Source organism: Toxorhynchites rutilus, chromosome 2, assembly GCF_029784135.1.
Source record: "Toxorhynchites rutilus septentrionalis strain SRP chromosome 2, ASM2978413v1, whole genome shotgun sequence".
NCBI lineage: Eukaryota > Metazoa > Arthropoda > Insecta > Diptera > Culicidae > Toxorhynchites > Toxorhynchites rutilus.
In genome coordinates, this window is record NC_073745.1 from 102,552,371 (window position 1) to 102,568,099 (window position 15,729).

General features: G+C 36.9%; 1 protein-coding gene across 11 annotated transcripts in view; it reads left to right on the forward strand.

Moving 5' to 3' along the window:
* LOC129764678 (huntingtin-interacting protein 1) overlaps positions 1-15,729 on the forward strand; it is a 106,830-nt gene that overhangs the window by 68,660 nt on the left and 22,441 nt on the right. For all 11 annotated transcript variants that reach the window (XM_055764013.1, XM_055764016.1, XM_055764014.1 and 8 more), the window contains one exon: positions 7,697-8,210. In XM_055764013.1, the coding sequence (XP_055619988.1) occupies positions 7,697-8,210 (514 nt within the window). The remainder of the gene's footprint in view (positions 1-7,696; positions 8,211-15,729) is intronic.

The window sequence follows — 15,729 nt, forward strand, 5'->3', positions numbered from 1 at the left end:
TGTAAGTTTTATTATAAAACTTGAAAACAAATAGTTACTAAACTAAATGCAATAAATTCCAGCTTTGATCTGTCATAAACCAGACCGATTCAAGGAGTTTCGAACTAAGTCCGAACAGGGTGTTTTTTCGAGGTGGTGAACATTTTGTATAGAGTAACTTTTTGAAATTTTAGGGTCGATTTTTTCCCATACATTCATTGGCACCCTAATATATATACAGCCCTGATTCATCCCCTTAAAGTCAAAAACACCTATCTCACATGAACAAAATCAATATATCCAGATTCTCTCAGGAGGTGACAGACGATCATATTTGATGAAAAAAATCCTCCTACGCATATGTTCGAATTTCAACAATGACAGAGTTATAGAACTTTTTTTTTGTTTCGGACGCTGTTGCTTCAAACTGGCTCTACATTAAAATGTACGCTACGGAAGACGATTCTGATGCTTTCATTTGAAAGATGAGAATATTTAGTACAGGATATAGTAGTGGAACAAATAAATTAATGAATTTTAATACATTTTGGAAGTGAAACACTGCTATCTGATATGGTGCTGCCATCGGCCAGTCGAGTTTGTATGAAATTCGTCTTACGTAGATTTTAAGTGACCTGGTTTTTTTTACGCGGATTTTCCAATTTACGCGGATTTTCCAATTTACGAGTTTTTTTTACGCAGATTTTCCAATTAACGCGGTTTTTCCAATTAACGCGTTTTTTTTATACGAGATACGTATCCTCCGCGTAAAAAAAACCGGGATGTATATGAGAAGAAGCATGTTTGACGAAGTTATCGTCCATTTATTTTTTTCGATGGTTTATATGCATTTCGGTGCGAAAAAAAGCATATTTGTGTCTCAATTATCCACTTCTCAAATCAGTCACATCCTTCCATCAGATGCTCTAAGTTTCGCTTGACATGATTTCTAACAGCAACAAGTTTCAACATGCAACTAAAAGCACAACACAGCCACGCGCAACCGAAAAGGCAAACTCTCCCATCGCAAAGCAGGGAATAAAGTGAATCGAACGGTGAACGGCGGCGATTTTTGAAAGCTAAAGATGAAGTTTAGCGGGATTTTTTTATGCGATTTTTTTGTGCGGTTCCTATCCCCCGCACAAAAAAGGTACATTGTACATTGTATTTATGGGCCCAATAAATGACCAGTGCCAAATTTCAGCTCAATCGGACATGATTTAGGAGAACCTCAAAGCGCTCAAAGTTTTGATTTTTTTGACCCTCGAAAAATATTTCAAGGAGTACATGAAATCGGAGTTTTCGAAAAAAAAATGTTGATGCCAAATGTCTTCAAATTGCATGAAACGTCGAGATCTGGTGTTTTCTCGAAAAAAGATCTTAAAATATAATCGACTTTCTGGAACTGAGGCAAAAAATCAAAACTTAGGGTGCTTTGAGGCACTCCTAAATCAAGTCCGATTGAGCTGAGATTTTGCACATGTAATTTTTTGAGCCAATTAACAAAATGTCGGTTTTTAAATTCGATGATGAATTTTTTTTTCGTTGCCATTGCCACCCTACTGTATATCTAGTGATTAGATTCTAGTCCATGTATCCATAGGATGTCAACAAAACAATCTGAGAATGAGAGTCCTAATAAATCATGAATACAGGTAAACTTCGATATAACGTACATTTTACTTTCAAAATTGTACGTTGTATCGAATTGTACGTTATATCGAAGCATAATAAAGTACTCACAAACGTAGTCTATAACACATTATTGTGTTGCTGTTTTAGTCAAGTTAAGGAATAACTTCAATCAGAAGACGAAGGCAGCCTTTCTCATGATGTTTCCCTTCGTACTGTCGATTAAAGCTTGATTCATTTAGAATCTGGAATCACAAAACCAGCTGGATTTCGAGATTAATTGAAGGTACAAAACTTGTTTTAGCATCACAATACAGATAATTCATTGTTCTATCAGAAAAAAAAATTGAACAAAATTTTCCCTTACACTTTGAAAAGGTGTACGTTATATCGAGGTAAAATGTACGTTATATCGAGTGACGTTATATCGAGGGTACGTTATAACGAGGGTACGTTATATCGAAGTTTCCCTGTAGTGGTGAAATATGAAACATTTTTTTGCTTAGATTGTTCCGATTGGAAGAATAAAGCATATCGGATAGGGTGTCCCAAAATAACTTTTAGTCAGATAGTCTGGGAGCTCAACCGGATAAAGATTCCTAATGACACAACAAAACAAATGTATAGGGCCACTCTTAGAAATGATTCGTCAACATGCTAATTTGTGATGTATGCAAAATTTCAATTGATTACGACTTTTCGAAAAATATATTTTTATCACTTGAAATAAAATCAATCCTCCTTATATATTTTTTCACAAATCCCTTGGGGTCTAAACTATGGGAAAATATTTGGAGGCTTTACATGGGGCAACTCTGGGGTAAGAATAACTATTTGGATGTAGAATTTTCATGATGTACCTAAATGCAATATGTGAAATTTAATTAATTTTTATTTGTTTAATGTTTTTTTTTTAAATTAAAAAAAATATTAAATAAATATACTAAATTCAGATCTCTACTGTCAACAAATGGATCGTTCGAAGATAGCGATTGACCAGCACCATAAAAAATCTGTGTGTTTGGTCTGAAAACAATCTTTTAATCTTGGTTTTTTTCTCAGAAAATCTGTATTGACATCTGTATAAAATTTCTAAGTTCAATTTTGATACTAAATATTGTACTTGAATTAAAAGGTAACAATTCAAAAACTAAAGAACTGCAAAAACTTGAAAAAAGGGATATAAAGTTTCTATGATGCGGGGGAATTAAACTTCTTTAGATGCTGCTCAAAATCTTCAAAATCTGATGTTGCTACCTAAGACATTATATATTATTCTGGGTATATATTGCCCAACAGAGTAAGATAAAGTTTCCTGGTTTCCGCATCAGGCTGAGTGAATTCGGATTGTTTGTTTCAACCCAAAATGAAAAGTTCGTTTCTCTATTTGGTTTTGGTCGTAGTTGAATCATTCTAGGTTACATTAAACGATAAATTCCAGTGAGAGCCTGACAAAAATTGCTGACTGGATATTCAATGTTCTCAACTGATTGGGAATTTCAATATTTCCTGAATTGAGTTAAACTTATGTTTTCACTTTGGGATTACGAAATGTAAATGACCGCAATTCGAGAAAAAAATAGAAATTATCAGTATATTACAATTTATTGTTAGGGAATGCCAAAATCGATTGGGACAAAATTATGAAACCATCATCAAATTTCGTCATTATGATCAGCGTTTAAAATTAAACAATTTTCGTTACGCCACCGATATCTAGTGTCTTAATTTGTAAGTTCTATATGCTCCCGAAAACGTAATCCTATGTCAAAACGTATCCATGGTTCTTGAAGACATTTGCAATGATTAATACAATGAATTTCAAAGCATGAATTTCCACGGAAGTATGAGCGCACTTTTAAAATTACCTTTCACTGTTCTTTAGTGAGGAGAAGATAAACAGTGGTATTTATTCATTGCAACGCTAACCGATGACGCAAATTCTTGCATCTTTTCACCTTATATAGATCATGAGAAATCCAACATGAAACAACACGCCATAGCGAATGACAAATAGAGATTACTCTCAATTCAGACTGATTCAAATGCTATATAAGTAAAATAAGTGATATGCAAAAAGATATTATTGACATCAAGTCATAAATAATATAGAAAAGTTATTTCAAAAAACCTGTATATTCTGTATGAAACTCAAAATATCTGTATTCTGTATCTACAGATTCTTGGTTTCAAAAAATTCCAAAAATCTGTATAAATACAGATTATTCTGTAGATATGGTAACCCTGTTGACCAGAAACGTCCATAATTGGCTAACAGAAGGAAGGAAGGAAGGTATTGAATTAGAGAGACTTTAAACTCTGAGAGTTCATTCGTCTCTAGGCTAACAGAGAAGATGTTGTGTTCCATCAGGACAACGCTCCGGGAGCTTGATTGGGATGTTTCAGTGCATCCACCGTATAGTCCGGACCTGGCACCAAGCGATTACCACCTTTTTCTCGCATTGTAAAACTTCCTGAGTGATAAGAAATTGGGAACATGAGAAGATTGTGAAAATCTATTGCCACAGTTTTTCTCCAATAAGGACCACTATTTCTATGAGATAGGCATTATGAAGCTACCTTCAGAATGGCAAAAAAAATCCAACAAAACATGACCCAAATCGGACAACCCGAAGCATAATAAAAATAATAATTTGATAATGTGCTGAACGCAATCATATATTTATGCAGTTCCAGCCTCACACCCCTTCTCGCCTTAATTTGCATAACAGTATGACACACTTTTACCCACAACTGTTGATGGATTGAAAACTATTTCGAAATTGTTCAGTCATGGTGAACCAAGTGTGCTTTATAGGTGAATCAGAGTGAAGCATGTACGTTAGGATTAAGCGATCTTAGATCGATTTTCGTTTTTTTGGATCGATTCTTGTTAGTCCAAGAAATCGCGAAAAACGATCTGTTCTATACGATCTTTCTTGATTGATTGATTTGATCGTAAATTTGTGTTTCAGTGAACATTGATTTTTATCTGATTCAAAACCATCTGACAAAATAAAATGCCTTTGATGTTTGAATAGAAATGTGAAATGGTTATCATATGTTCAAAGAAAACGGTAACGGTATTGAATTAAAGAGACTTTAAACTCAGAGAGTTCATTCGTCTCTTCAAAGAAAAGACAACACTTCTATATTACAAGTGAATAAATTCGAATAAAACATTCTATTTTGCAAGAATCGATTCTCTGGTACCGATTAAATCAGTGAATCGATCCCTACGCTGTTCAGAAAATCGATTCGTAAAGATCGATCTTTTTCTAAAGATCGCCCAATCCTAATGCACGTACAGGAAGGCAAATAACTGTCGGTTTTGAGCATGAGACTTGATATTTTTTGCCATTATCATACGTCACAGTATTGTTCGAGAGTAGTAACATCTCTGGGAATAAAACTGTATTTTACGAAAGCGCGTAACCCAAATGATAGTACACTGTGCTAATCTAAAGTTCACACAGTGTATTGAGTGCTTTCATATAAAGCATTCAACAGCACTTATGTCAATACATGATTCATTCAGGAAGTAATCGATACATCGACTCCGTTATGGCTCAAACATATTGATAAGTAGGGTAAATAGGGGCAATATGGTCCCCCTAAGAACAGAACGTCTTTAATCATATAGGAACATCTATAAACTATGCTACATGTTAAAACCTCACGATTTGAAACCTTATTGATCGATGTTCATTGCATGAATATGCTTTAAAAAGATTTAAGTGGAAAATTTACGCCTTTAAAAATATGTTCCATTTTCGTGGATCGTAAGCAATCAGGGTCCGAAATCTTCGAAGGTGAAAAATGAAGACCGACTCAACTCTCAGTAGCTTCGCTTCGACTAGAACTGCTTCGGCACTCAACAAAAAGTGAATTGACCAGCGTTGACTAGCGAGGATGAGGCAGAGATAAAGAGAGAGAGAAAGAGGGAGAGAGAGAGAAAGAGAGAGATAAATAGAGAGAGAAAGAGGGAAATAGAGAGAGAGAGAGAAAGAGAGGAATAGAGAGAGAGAGAAAGAGAGGAATAGAGAGAGAGAGAAAGAGAAAGAAAGAGAAATTGAGAGAGAGAAATAGAGAGAGAAATGGAGAGAGAGAAAGAGAAAAATAGAGAGAGAGAGAAAGAGAGAAATAGAGAGAGAGAAAGAGAAAGAACGAGAAATAGAGAGAGAAAAAGAGAGAGAGAGAGAGAGAGAGAGAGAGAGAGAAAGAGAGAGAGAGAGAGAAAAAGAAAGAGAGAGAGAGGAAGACAAAGAGAGAGAAATAGAGAGAGAAAAAGAGAGAAGTAGAGAGAGAAAGAGAGAGAAGTAGAGAGAGAAAGAGAGAGAGAGAGAAAGAGAAAGAGAGAGAGAGAGAGAGAGAGAGAGAGAAAGAGAGGAAGAGAGAGAGAGAGAGAAAGAGAGAGAGAGGGAGAGAGAGAGAAAGAGAGAAACAATTTGACTGGGAAGAATGAAATGATATAGTCGAGTCGGTAGAGGGAGATAGCGACTAAACGCCCGACTGACTGTTAAGTCGTTTTGACGGAGAAACTGCGTGAAGAAGTCAAAAGTCATTTCGACTGAATACGGATATAGTCAGTCAGATAGTCAGCTAACTATCCTCAGTTGACTGTGACTATCTTCTTCTTCTTCAATGGCGCTAACGTTCCCTGTGGAACTATTGCCGTCTCAACGTATGCAATAACTAGCGTCATCTATTAATACTTCGTTGAGATTTCTTGAGCCAAATAACACGCCTTGAATGTATCCCGAGGGGCAAGCTCTTTAATAATCGTGACCAAAGTGCAAGTCGAAGGAAATTTCTTTGACGAAAAATCCCCCGGCCAGAACGGGAATCGAACCCAAACACCCGGCATGATAATGTGAGTGTGTAGATTCAATCTTTGAAGTATGTTTCGCTAGGAAATAACGTAACAAGTTCATAAAAAAAAAGTTTATTCTATTTTGTAGAATAACAAAGAAGTATTTTGTATTTTGTATCACGTATATTTCATAGGATTTTATTCAGTTTGCATGTACACAAAAATAACAATGTGATCAAAGTGATTGGACTGCAATTTTACGTTACTCAAAGCAAAACATCAATAGCATTGGTTCCATCCATCGCCGCCCGTAGAGGAATTGAATTGTGCCCACAGTAGCAACATGGGGTGTCCTGTGGAAGACATAATGATCCAAGGCTGCATGTCGCACTGACGTACCACTCTTCACTGCTTCGATTGCCGCGTTCAAGCTTGTATGTTACCATTTTTTGCGATCGGATGTTCTGGTATAATTCCGAACCATGACTCCACATCTAGTTATTTCCAACTTTGTTTACAAATTTTGACACTTGTATTTACAGGTTATGTTGGTTAAATACCTGGTCATACTGCCCCAGGCAGGTATGCCCATTCCGTGCAATAAATCCGTGAAAATGTTCAGAAATACGTACGATGACAGGAAATTTAGTGGAGAATCTAGGAAAAAATAATTCATTAAAATCAGATGGACCGTTCCGGTGGTCGAACTTCCACCAGTTTGCAAAACATGGTTTCGATACATTTACTTCGTTTATTTTGCATCGTATCTTCAGTCTGCAATCCCTGGACCATAAAACTGTCCTACAACGCTTAAAAGGAGATCTTCCTGTCGCTTTTTTTGTTGCCAAATTGGACTTGGGGGCTTCTCTAGCTGCTTCTGATATCCGCATCTCTGCTCGTTCGATTCGTTTCTAATCCGATTTTCCACAGAAATGATGTGGTGTTGATTATTTTCCTGTGAAAAGCTTGGGAATATTTGGTTTTCTCTATTCAAGCAAGACTCAATTCATCAGTGTAGGCTATGGAAACATGAAAAATGGAATTCATTCGTACAGTTAATTCGGGCCTATCAAATATTCTACGTTCAGTGAGAAGCATCCGCCTTTCGACCTGTTTGAATTTTTTGTGCTCTAAATTGTCTGCCGCTTGCGTAGAACGCCAGGAGTGTGAGATAATTACGATCCCGACAGACGTGGTTCGTTTTATCATAATTATCGTATGCTAATATCCATTTACTTCTTTCTTAAAAAAAACGCACATACACAAAAACAGCACGGTGAAGTCAGCAGGCAGTTGGCGTCCTCCACCAAGGCCGCTTCGGACGCCTCGAAGGCTAAAGAGGAAATCCGAATTCAACTGGAGGAAATTCAGCAAAAACAATCCATCGCCGAGGAACAACTGCAGCAAAGTTCGTCGGTTGCCAGGCGCGAACAGGAGGTCGTCGTTGAAGAACTGAAGGAGATTAGAGAGCGATACGGAACCCTCCAGAGCAAGTACGAAGAGATGGAAGCGAACCGCCGGGCAGAAATCGCCGAGCTTAAGATCAGCCTGGAACGGGTCGAAGGTGAGCTGGAAACGTTCCGCAGCGAAAAGGACGCTCTGCAAACCGAGAAAGGTACCCTGGAGAACAGCATCGGCGAGGTTCAGCACGAACGGGAGCAGCTTTCCCGGAAGTATGAGGATGTGCTGTCCAAGCTAGAATCGTTGCAAATCGCAGGCGAAGAACACTCGAAGGAGGAAGCCGTGCTGCAGCAAAATGTTAGCGAGAAGAGCTTGCGGGTGAAAGGTGAGATTTATATGGAAATTTTATACACACTTGTTGGTTTTTTATGATGGAAAACTTTTTCGATTTCAATGCATGCCCTATTTTGTGTTCTATAAGTAAGTTTCTAGTCGGTCAGCAATTTTAACACTAAACCTACCAGAGCGGTCAAATGACTATAAAAACTTCAATCAAATATAGTAAATTTCACTTTCCATATGTTATTCCACTTACTGCCAGACTTTTTCTAAATTATGAAGCTAGTTATTTTTTCAATCTCTTTATATCTTCATTTTTGGTTATTCCTGAGAATCACATGTATACTAGCTTTGTCTACCATGTGCGGTCAAAAGACCGCTGGATAATATATGAGTATTTGTGGAGTCATTTGCTTTGTAAGTCTGAGATTACAACAAGTTTTAATTTTTCACAGCAAAAAGACTGTCTAATTGTTCTTCGGTGCACTCTATATACATATGTTCAGTTTGTCGACCGCTTGTAAATCATGAAGTGAAATAATGGTCAGTCAAATTCGAGTACAGGCATTGTACAAATATTTGTACCTTGATTGTAATAATGAAATTCGTTGTTTATTCTTGGATGATAAATTAAAATAGTATGTAACAATCTGTGTTTTTCATTATTGGTGAATTAACTAAATTTTTCTCTAGTTCTGGAGACGAATGTGAAGAGAACAAACTTGAACTGATTGTCAAGAAAACTATCGAGATATTGAAACCGATGTCTAAAAAATCAATGAGAAGTTGGATCTTGAAAATCTTTGCTTCATGTTGGTTTCAATGCTGCAAGACTTTAATAAATAAATAAATAAATAAATAACTTCTACGGATTTAGATATCTAGACGCTTTTGCGAGATTCAGAGGCAATTTTGTATGCACCAGGTACATATCGAACAAAAAATTTAACCATTCCACATCTATGGTATAAGAAACGGATTCCAGCATTTTTCTAAATAACAAACAACAGATATCGTTTCTCGAAAATTATGCGATTTATTCGTATTGATAGAAGATACGAGCGAACCCAGTATTTCTGCACTAACAAATTCGCTCTCACATCGAAGGCATGACATACAAAATAACCAATCCTGCTACAAACTAGTAGGAAAAGTTATAGTTTTGGAACAGCTATTTTCGACGAAAGCAAGATGCAGATCGACTCAATATAAGAAGCGAAATATGTTAAAAAAATAGCTACATTAATAATAGGCTGTCAAAAAAGTCCTGCGGTATGTATGTTGCGCCGTTTTGTTCGATGACTTGTTCCCAACGAGATGCCAACTTCATAATACCCCTGTTATAGAAGCTCGCTTCCTTATTGGCAAAAAACTCGGATAGCCAATTTTCACAGGCTTCTTTTGTGGCTAACTTCTGACTACCTAGCTCGTTCGCCATGGACAAAAACAGGTGGTAGTCACATGGTGCAAGGTCCGGACTATACGGCGGATGCAAAAGAACCTCCCACCCGAGCTCCCGGAGCTTCTGGCGCGTCACCAAAGAAGTGTGTGGCCTGGCGTTGTCCTGATGGAAGACAATGCGGCCTCTGTTTATCAAAGATGGCCTCTTCTTCATGAGTGCTACCTTCAAGCGGTCCAGTTGTTGGCAGTACAGGTCCGAATTGAGCGTTTGGCCATAGGGAAGCAGCTCATAATAGATTATTCCTTGACAATCCCACCAAACACACAGCAGAACCTTCCTGGCCGTTAATGAGGGCTTGGCCATCGTCTGAGCCGCTTCAGCGGGCTTCGACCACGACCGTTTGCGCTTCACGTTGTCGTAAGTGACCCACTTTTCATCGCCAGTCACCATCCGCTTCAGAAACGGGTCGATTTTGTTGCGATTCAGCAGCGATTCATATGCATCGATACGGTCAAAGATGTTTTTTTGCGTCAACGTGTGTGGCACCCATACATCGAGCTTCTTTGTGAATCCAAGCTTCTTCAAATGGTTAATAACGGTTTGATGACTTATCCCCAGCTCTTGGCCGATGCTACGGCTGCTACTATGCCGGTCTTTCTCGGCTAATTCAGCGATTTGGTCGCAATTTTCGACGACAGGCCTTTCGGAGCGTGGCGCATCTTCGACGACCTCTACACCAGAACGAAAACGTTGAAACCATCGTTGTGCGGTGGAAATGGAAACTGTATCGGGTCCATAAACTGCAAAAAATTTATTGGCAGCTTGAGATGCATTTTTGCCTTTGTCATAGTAGTACTGTAAAATATGTCGGATTTTCTCTTTATTTTGCTCCGTATTTGCGACACTATAACTCACGAACGACTTAACCAAACAAAACACTGCCAAGGACTATATTATAGCGCGCAAAAATACCTTTCCAACAAGCTATAGTATGACTCGATACAATGAATACAACTAGAACTACGCGGTTACAACGACACCTCGCGGAAATACCGCAGGACTTTTTTGACAGCCTAATAGCTTCTCGTTTGAATATAATTGCCCAAGTCTGCAATACAAAAAAAGACAAAATGAAAAACGTTTCCCAATTTTCAAATCAGATAATTGTATTAGGTGTACCGATAAGTTTCTTCGGTTTTACACCAGATGGCGCAACTTGATTATTATTCCAGTGAATCAAATTTCCAGATATTCGTTGGAAAGCTACTGTCATTGTGCGTCTTTTTCAGTATATGTCAAAAAGTTGAAGCGTAAACAACATAGTTTTTTGCCACTTCAAATATGTCGAATTTCATACCTACGAGAGTGTTTTTTTGCGGGGAGTGTTACTTCATTACTTCAATATGAATAAAAAAGCTGTGGAAACTTCTCGCATTTTTGAAAGTGGTAATTTTGATTTGGAAGACGAAGAACGTTCCGGACCCCCAAAAAAGTTTGATGATGAAGAATTGATAATTGAAGATAGGACATTGGGTGCCGTATGGATTGAAGCCACGAGACGTCGAACGCCGTTTTTTCACGTGCGAACAACTGCTCCAACGGCATAAAAAAATGTTTTTTTTTTGCATCGAAACGTTACTGGCGATGAAAAGTGGGTCCATTACGACAATCCTAAACGTCGAGCAACGTATGGATACTCCGGTCATGCATCAACATCGACAGCCGCGCGGAATATTCACGGCCAGAAGGTTTATTTGGTGAGGCCAGCTGGGTGTGGTGTACTATGAGCTGCTAAAACCGAATGAAACCATTACGGGGGACCTCTACCGACGGCAATTGATGCGTTTGAGCCGTGCACTGAAGGAAAAACGGTACACACGATAAAGTGATTTTGCAGCACGACAATGCTCGGCGGCATGTCGCGAAACCGGTCAAAACATACTTGGAAACGCTGAAATGGGAGGTCCTATCACTTGTATATTTTCTCCAGACATTGCTCCGTCCGATTACTACCTTTTTCGATCGATGCAACATGGCCTGGTTGACAAGTTGACAATCTCTCCAATTTTGATGAAGTCAAAAATTGGATCAATTCTTGGTTAACCCGACAAAGCGGCCGATTATTTCCGCAAAGGGATCCGTGAATTGCCAGAAAGGTGGGAAAAAGTTGTGACTAGCGATGGGCAATACTTTGAATATTAAATTTGTAACCAATTTTTGCCGAATAAAGCATTAATTTTTGAAAAAAAACGAAGAAATTTACCGGTACTCCTATTACAAAACAAAAACAATTAAAATACATATATTTTTAATCGTGACTTTAGTACTTTTGTATAAACAATATCCGGAAAATCATCGTCTTGGCGCTCCATTCATCGGTATGTCAAACAAAACTATTAACCGCACCGTCACTTTCGGCAGCATAAACATCAAACACACTTCCATTCAAATCGTTCCATTCGGTCTATTCTGTCGATCACATTCGATCGATTTTATAGATCGTCAAAACATTTAAACACACTATCAATATATTGATTTTTTAATTGAATGAGCAACATAACCACTAGCAATAATTTATATGGCATAACAATGCTTGCCGGGCCAGCTAGTAGATATATATAGATTTTCAGGCACAATTCACGTTCAAGATTCTTCAATCACTTGCAAATAACATGTTTCTCTGTTGTATGGAGTACATGTTCGATACAAAGAACATTACAAAATAAAAACAGCTCAAATCGGACAATTCCTTCCTCGAATTTTTCGCTTACCAACACGTTTGACGATCCATTCCAAATAACAAAACATGAGTATTTTTTATTCGAATGAAAGTTTGTATTCCGTTTGGGCTGGAGGAAATATGGATTTTCCACAGCAATTGGAATTTTTTAACTCAAATGTAACTTTTTAAATAGGGCGTATCAATTCAGTAAATTAAAATTTTGATAAAGGGCTGTCCACATACCACGTGGACAAAAAAAAAACTACGATTGCAGACACACCACCGTGGACAAGCATGGACATTTTCTATACCCCTCCTCCTGTTGTCCAAATATTCGTAAAAATAGTTGAATTGCGCCTAAATTTAAGTTTATGTTTGTTTCTATTCTCTATTCTATGTTTGTACATTATAAACATGTGAACATATTTAATAGAGGCGATTTCTTCTCAATTCTATTAACAGCTTTGGGGAACAACAACTCGTGAAGCTATTTGTATTACTGTTTGTTTTCTTCCAAATTTCATTTACCATGTGATCACGTTATAAAACATAATGTTTACGTTATAGCAATTTAGAGACGAATGAACTCTCAGAGTTTAAAGTCTCTCTAATTCATTACCTGTTACCTGTTATAGCAAAACATCACATGTGAATCTAATCTCGGACATTTTCTATCATAAACCGACGCAAGCTGGCTGAACTGTGAGTTTTCAAGAGAATCAGACAATGAAATCAAGGGCTTCGTAATTGGAATACAGTGATTGAAAATCATAACATGTATAAGGATATAAACATGTTGCGTTGTGCTATGTAGTTTTGGCGAGTTCAACTCCAAAATTGCCGATCAAACTAATAGATGTAAGTCAGTGCCTAATAACTGAGGCCGTTCACTTAGCTGATCCGCAAATTCATAATTCCATTAGAACCAGTTTACTATTGCAAAATCTTTCCTCGCCTGGGCTTCAATAATAAGTCCCCGCGATTCATCTACCAATGATTTTTCTTCGTTCAACTTAATAAATATTGGGTAATATTGAGTTGTTTGGAATAATCATGCCGATTTTTAAGAAAAAAACGAGAGCAAAATACTAAGGCATACATTTTCTTGTTTTTTTCTATGTGCACCGTTTTGTTTCACAATTTTTCGTCATTCTTCATGCAACTTGCAGAATTCATCATCGCAGAACTTTTTTGTTTTCTCGTCAAAAAACTGTGTCCGATGAGTCGAAATTCTTTTTTTTATCCCATTTGTATATTTATTTAGGCTCATTAGCATTTTATCGTGTACATGTCACATGTTTTTGTCGAATCTATAAATAGCGCATTACATAGTTGCCATATTAGGCGTAAGAGTATTCCTTTTATACCATTGCATATGGTACATTACACAATAGCCATTAAGGCGTAAGAGTATTCTATCTGTTCTTCCATTGTCCAGCTAGACCACCGGACAGCGGAGCCGGTTGATATGATCATTATAGTGTTACTAATAGAACAACAGCCCGATGTTTCTTGCAGAGCAGAGCAGTTGTAAGGATGAATCGATCTTATTTCGACCATGGATCGATCTCCATCGCTAATAATTATTGCGTGGACGTAGCTATTCTGTAACAACACAAAAATGGTCAATGAGGGCCCTGAGTTTTGAACTCACGATCGATCGCTTACTAAGCGAACGCGCAACCAATGTGGCTTCTTCTTCTTATATGGGACTAACCTTCCTAGAGGAACTTCGCCGTCTCAACGTATTACTTGCGTCATTTTTATTAGTATTTAGTTGGAATTTCTATGCCAAATATCACGCCTTGAATGCATTCTGAGTGGCAAGCTCTAGAATACGCGTGACCACAGTGCAAGCCGAAGGAAATTTCTTTGACGAAAAATTCCCTCGACCAGAACGAGAATCGAACCCGAACCCCCGGCATGTTAGGTGTGACGCTAACCACTCGGCCACGGGAGAACCAATGTGTGAAATTGATTGTTATCATACAAAAATTCTAAGTTTTGAAAATTCATAAAAAATCGATGTTCCACAAAGTTCGTCAAAAACAGTTTTACCATCTTGGACTAATTTTTTGAATTTTTTGAAAATTCCTAAAAAACCGATGTTCCAAAAAGTTCGTCAAAACCAGTTTTACCATCTTGGACTAATTTTTTGAATTTTCTACATGACTTCTATTTTATATAAAAAAAAGTATTTTAGAAAGTGTTTTTCGTATATAAAAAAAATATTACTAATTTTTATTCTCAGTGTAAATTTTTTTCACGTTTAAACATCAATAATCTTTCACTCATTCTGAGACACTAATTCGGTACGACTCATAGTTTTTGAAATATCAATCATGAATGATTTCTACTAGCAAAATCGATAGGCCCTATTGAAAAGTTACACTTGAGTCTAAAATTCCCAATTTCTGTGGAAAACTCACGTTTCCTCCAACCCAAACGGAATACAAACTTTCATTCGAATCAAAATTACATGTTTTAAAAATCTGCAGTTTTAGGACGATTTAATTTGGAATTGCACTCATATAGAAGACAGACCTTTCGAACAAAGATCAATTTTACTAGCGCAAACATCAAATAGACTAACAACGCTTGTTATGAAGTAATTGTAGAACATATGGGAATTATTTTTTCCGAAAACTTAACGATTTTTCTTTCCGCTATATTAATCCACGGGAATGGACGAATACAACAAAATAAACACGGCTCAAACCGAACCATCCCTTTCTCGAGTTTTCCGCTTACCACCACATTTGGCCTTCCATTTTTATGTATATAGCCATTCCAAGCCAAACCGATATATTTTTATATATATTTTCGTCAAAAGTGGTAATTTTGTTCTTTATTGTAGAACATTAGACCCGTATTTTTTTTATTTTTTTTATTAGGGTGCCCATTTTCATTTTAGGGTCATTTTTTTCACTTTTTCCCAAAAATAACTTTCTTTAAAAATTCCTAACTTGTGAACCATTGAATGATCGATATATCAAATTAAAGCCAATGAGGTAGCCTTTTATTGAAAAATGTTGAACTTGTAAAAAAATGGACTTTATTTTCGTAATTATTGATTGTAGTCGCTTTTTATTGTTTTCATGGCTTTGGACTAGAGAGCGCTATACTTTTTATATTTTTTCTTGAAAGCTGAGGATTTTTCACATAACATATCTCGATATCAGAGATGCTATTTTTTTTTGGTTTTTGTGATATAATTTTTCGAAGTTAATCGATGGTTCGAAAAAACAATTTTTCCTCCTTTTTTCCCACTATAAAAATTTATAACTTTTGAACTACTGAACCGATTCAGATGACCGACATATCAAATTGAAGCTTATGAATTATAGTGTTATTTGAAAAAAATACTATTTTTGAGATTTTTTGGATTTTCATTTTTATAATTACTAATTGTGTTAGTTTTTCATAGTTTTCTCGCTTAAC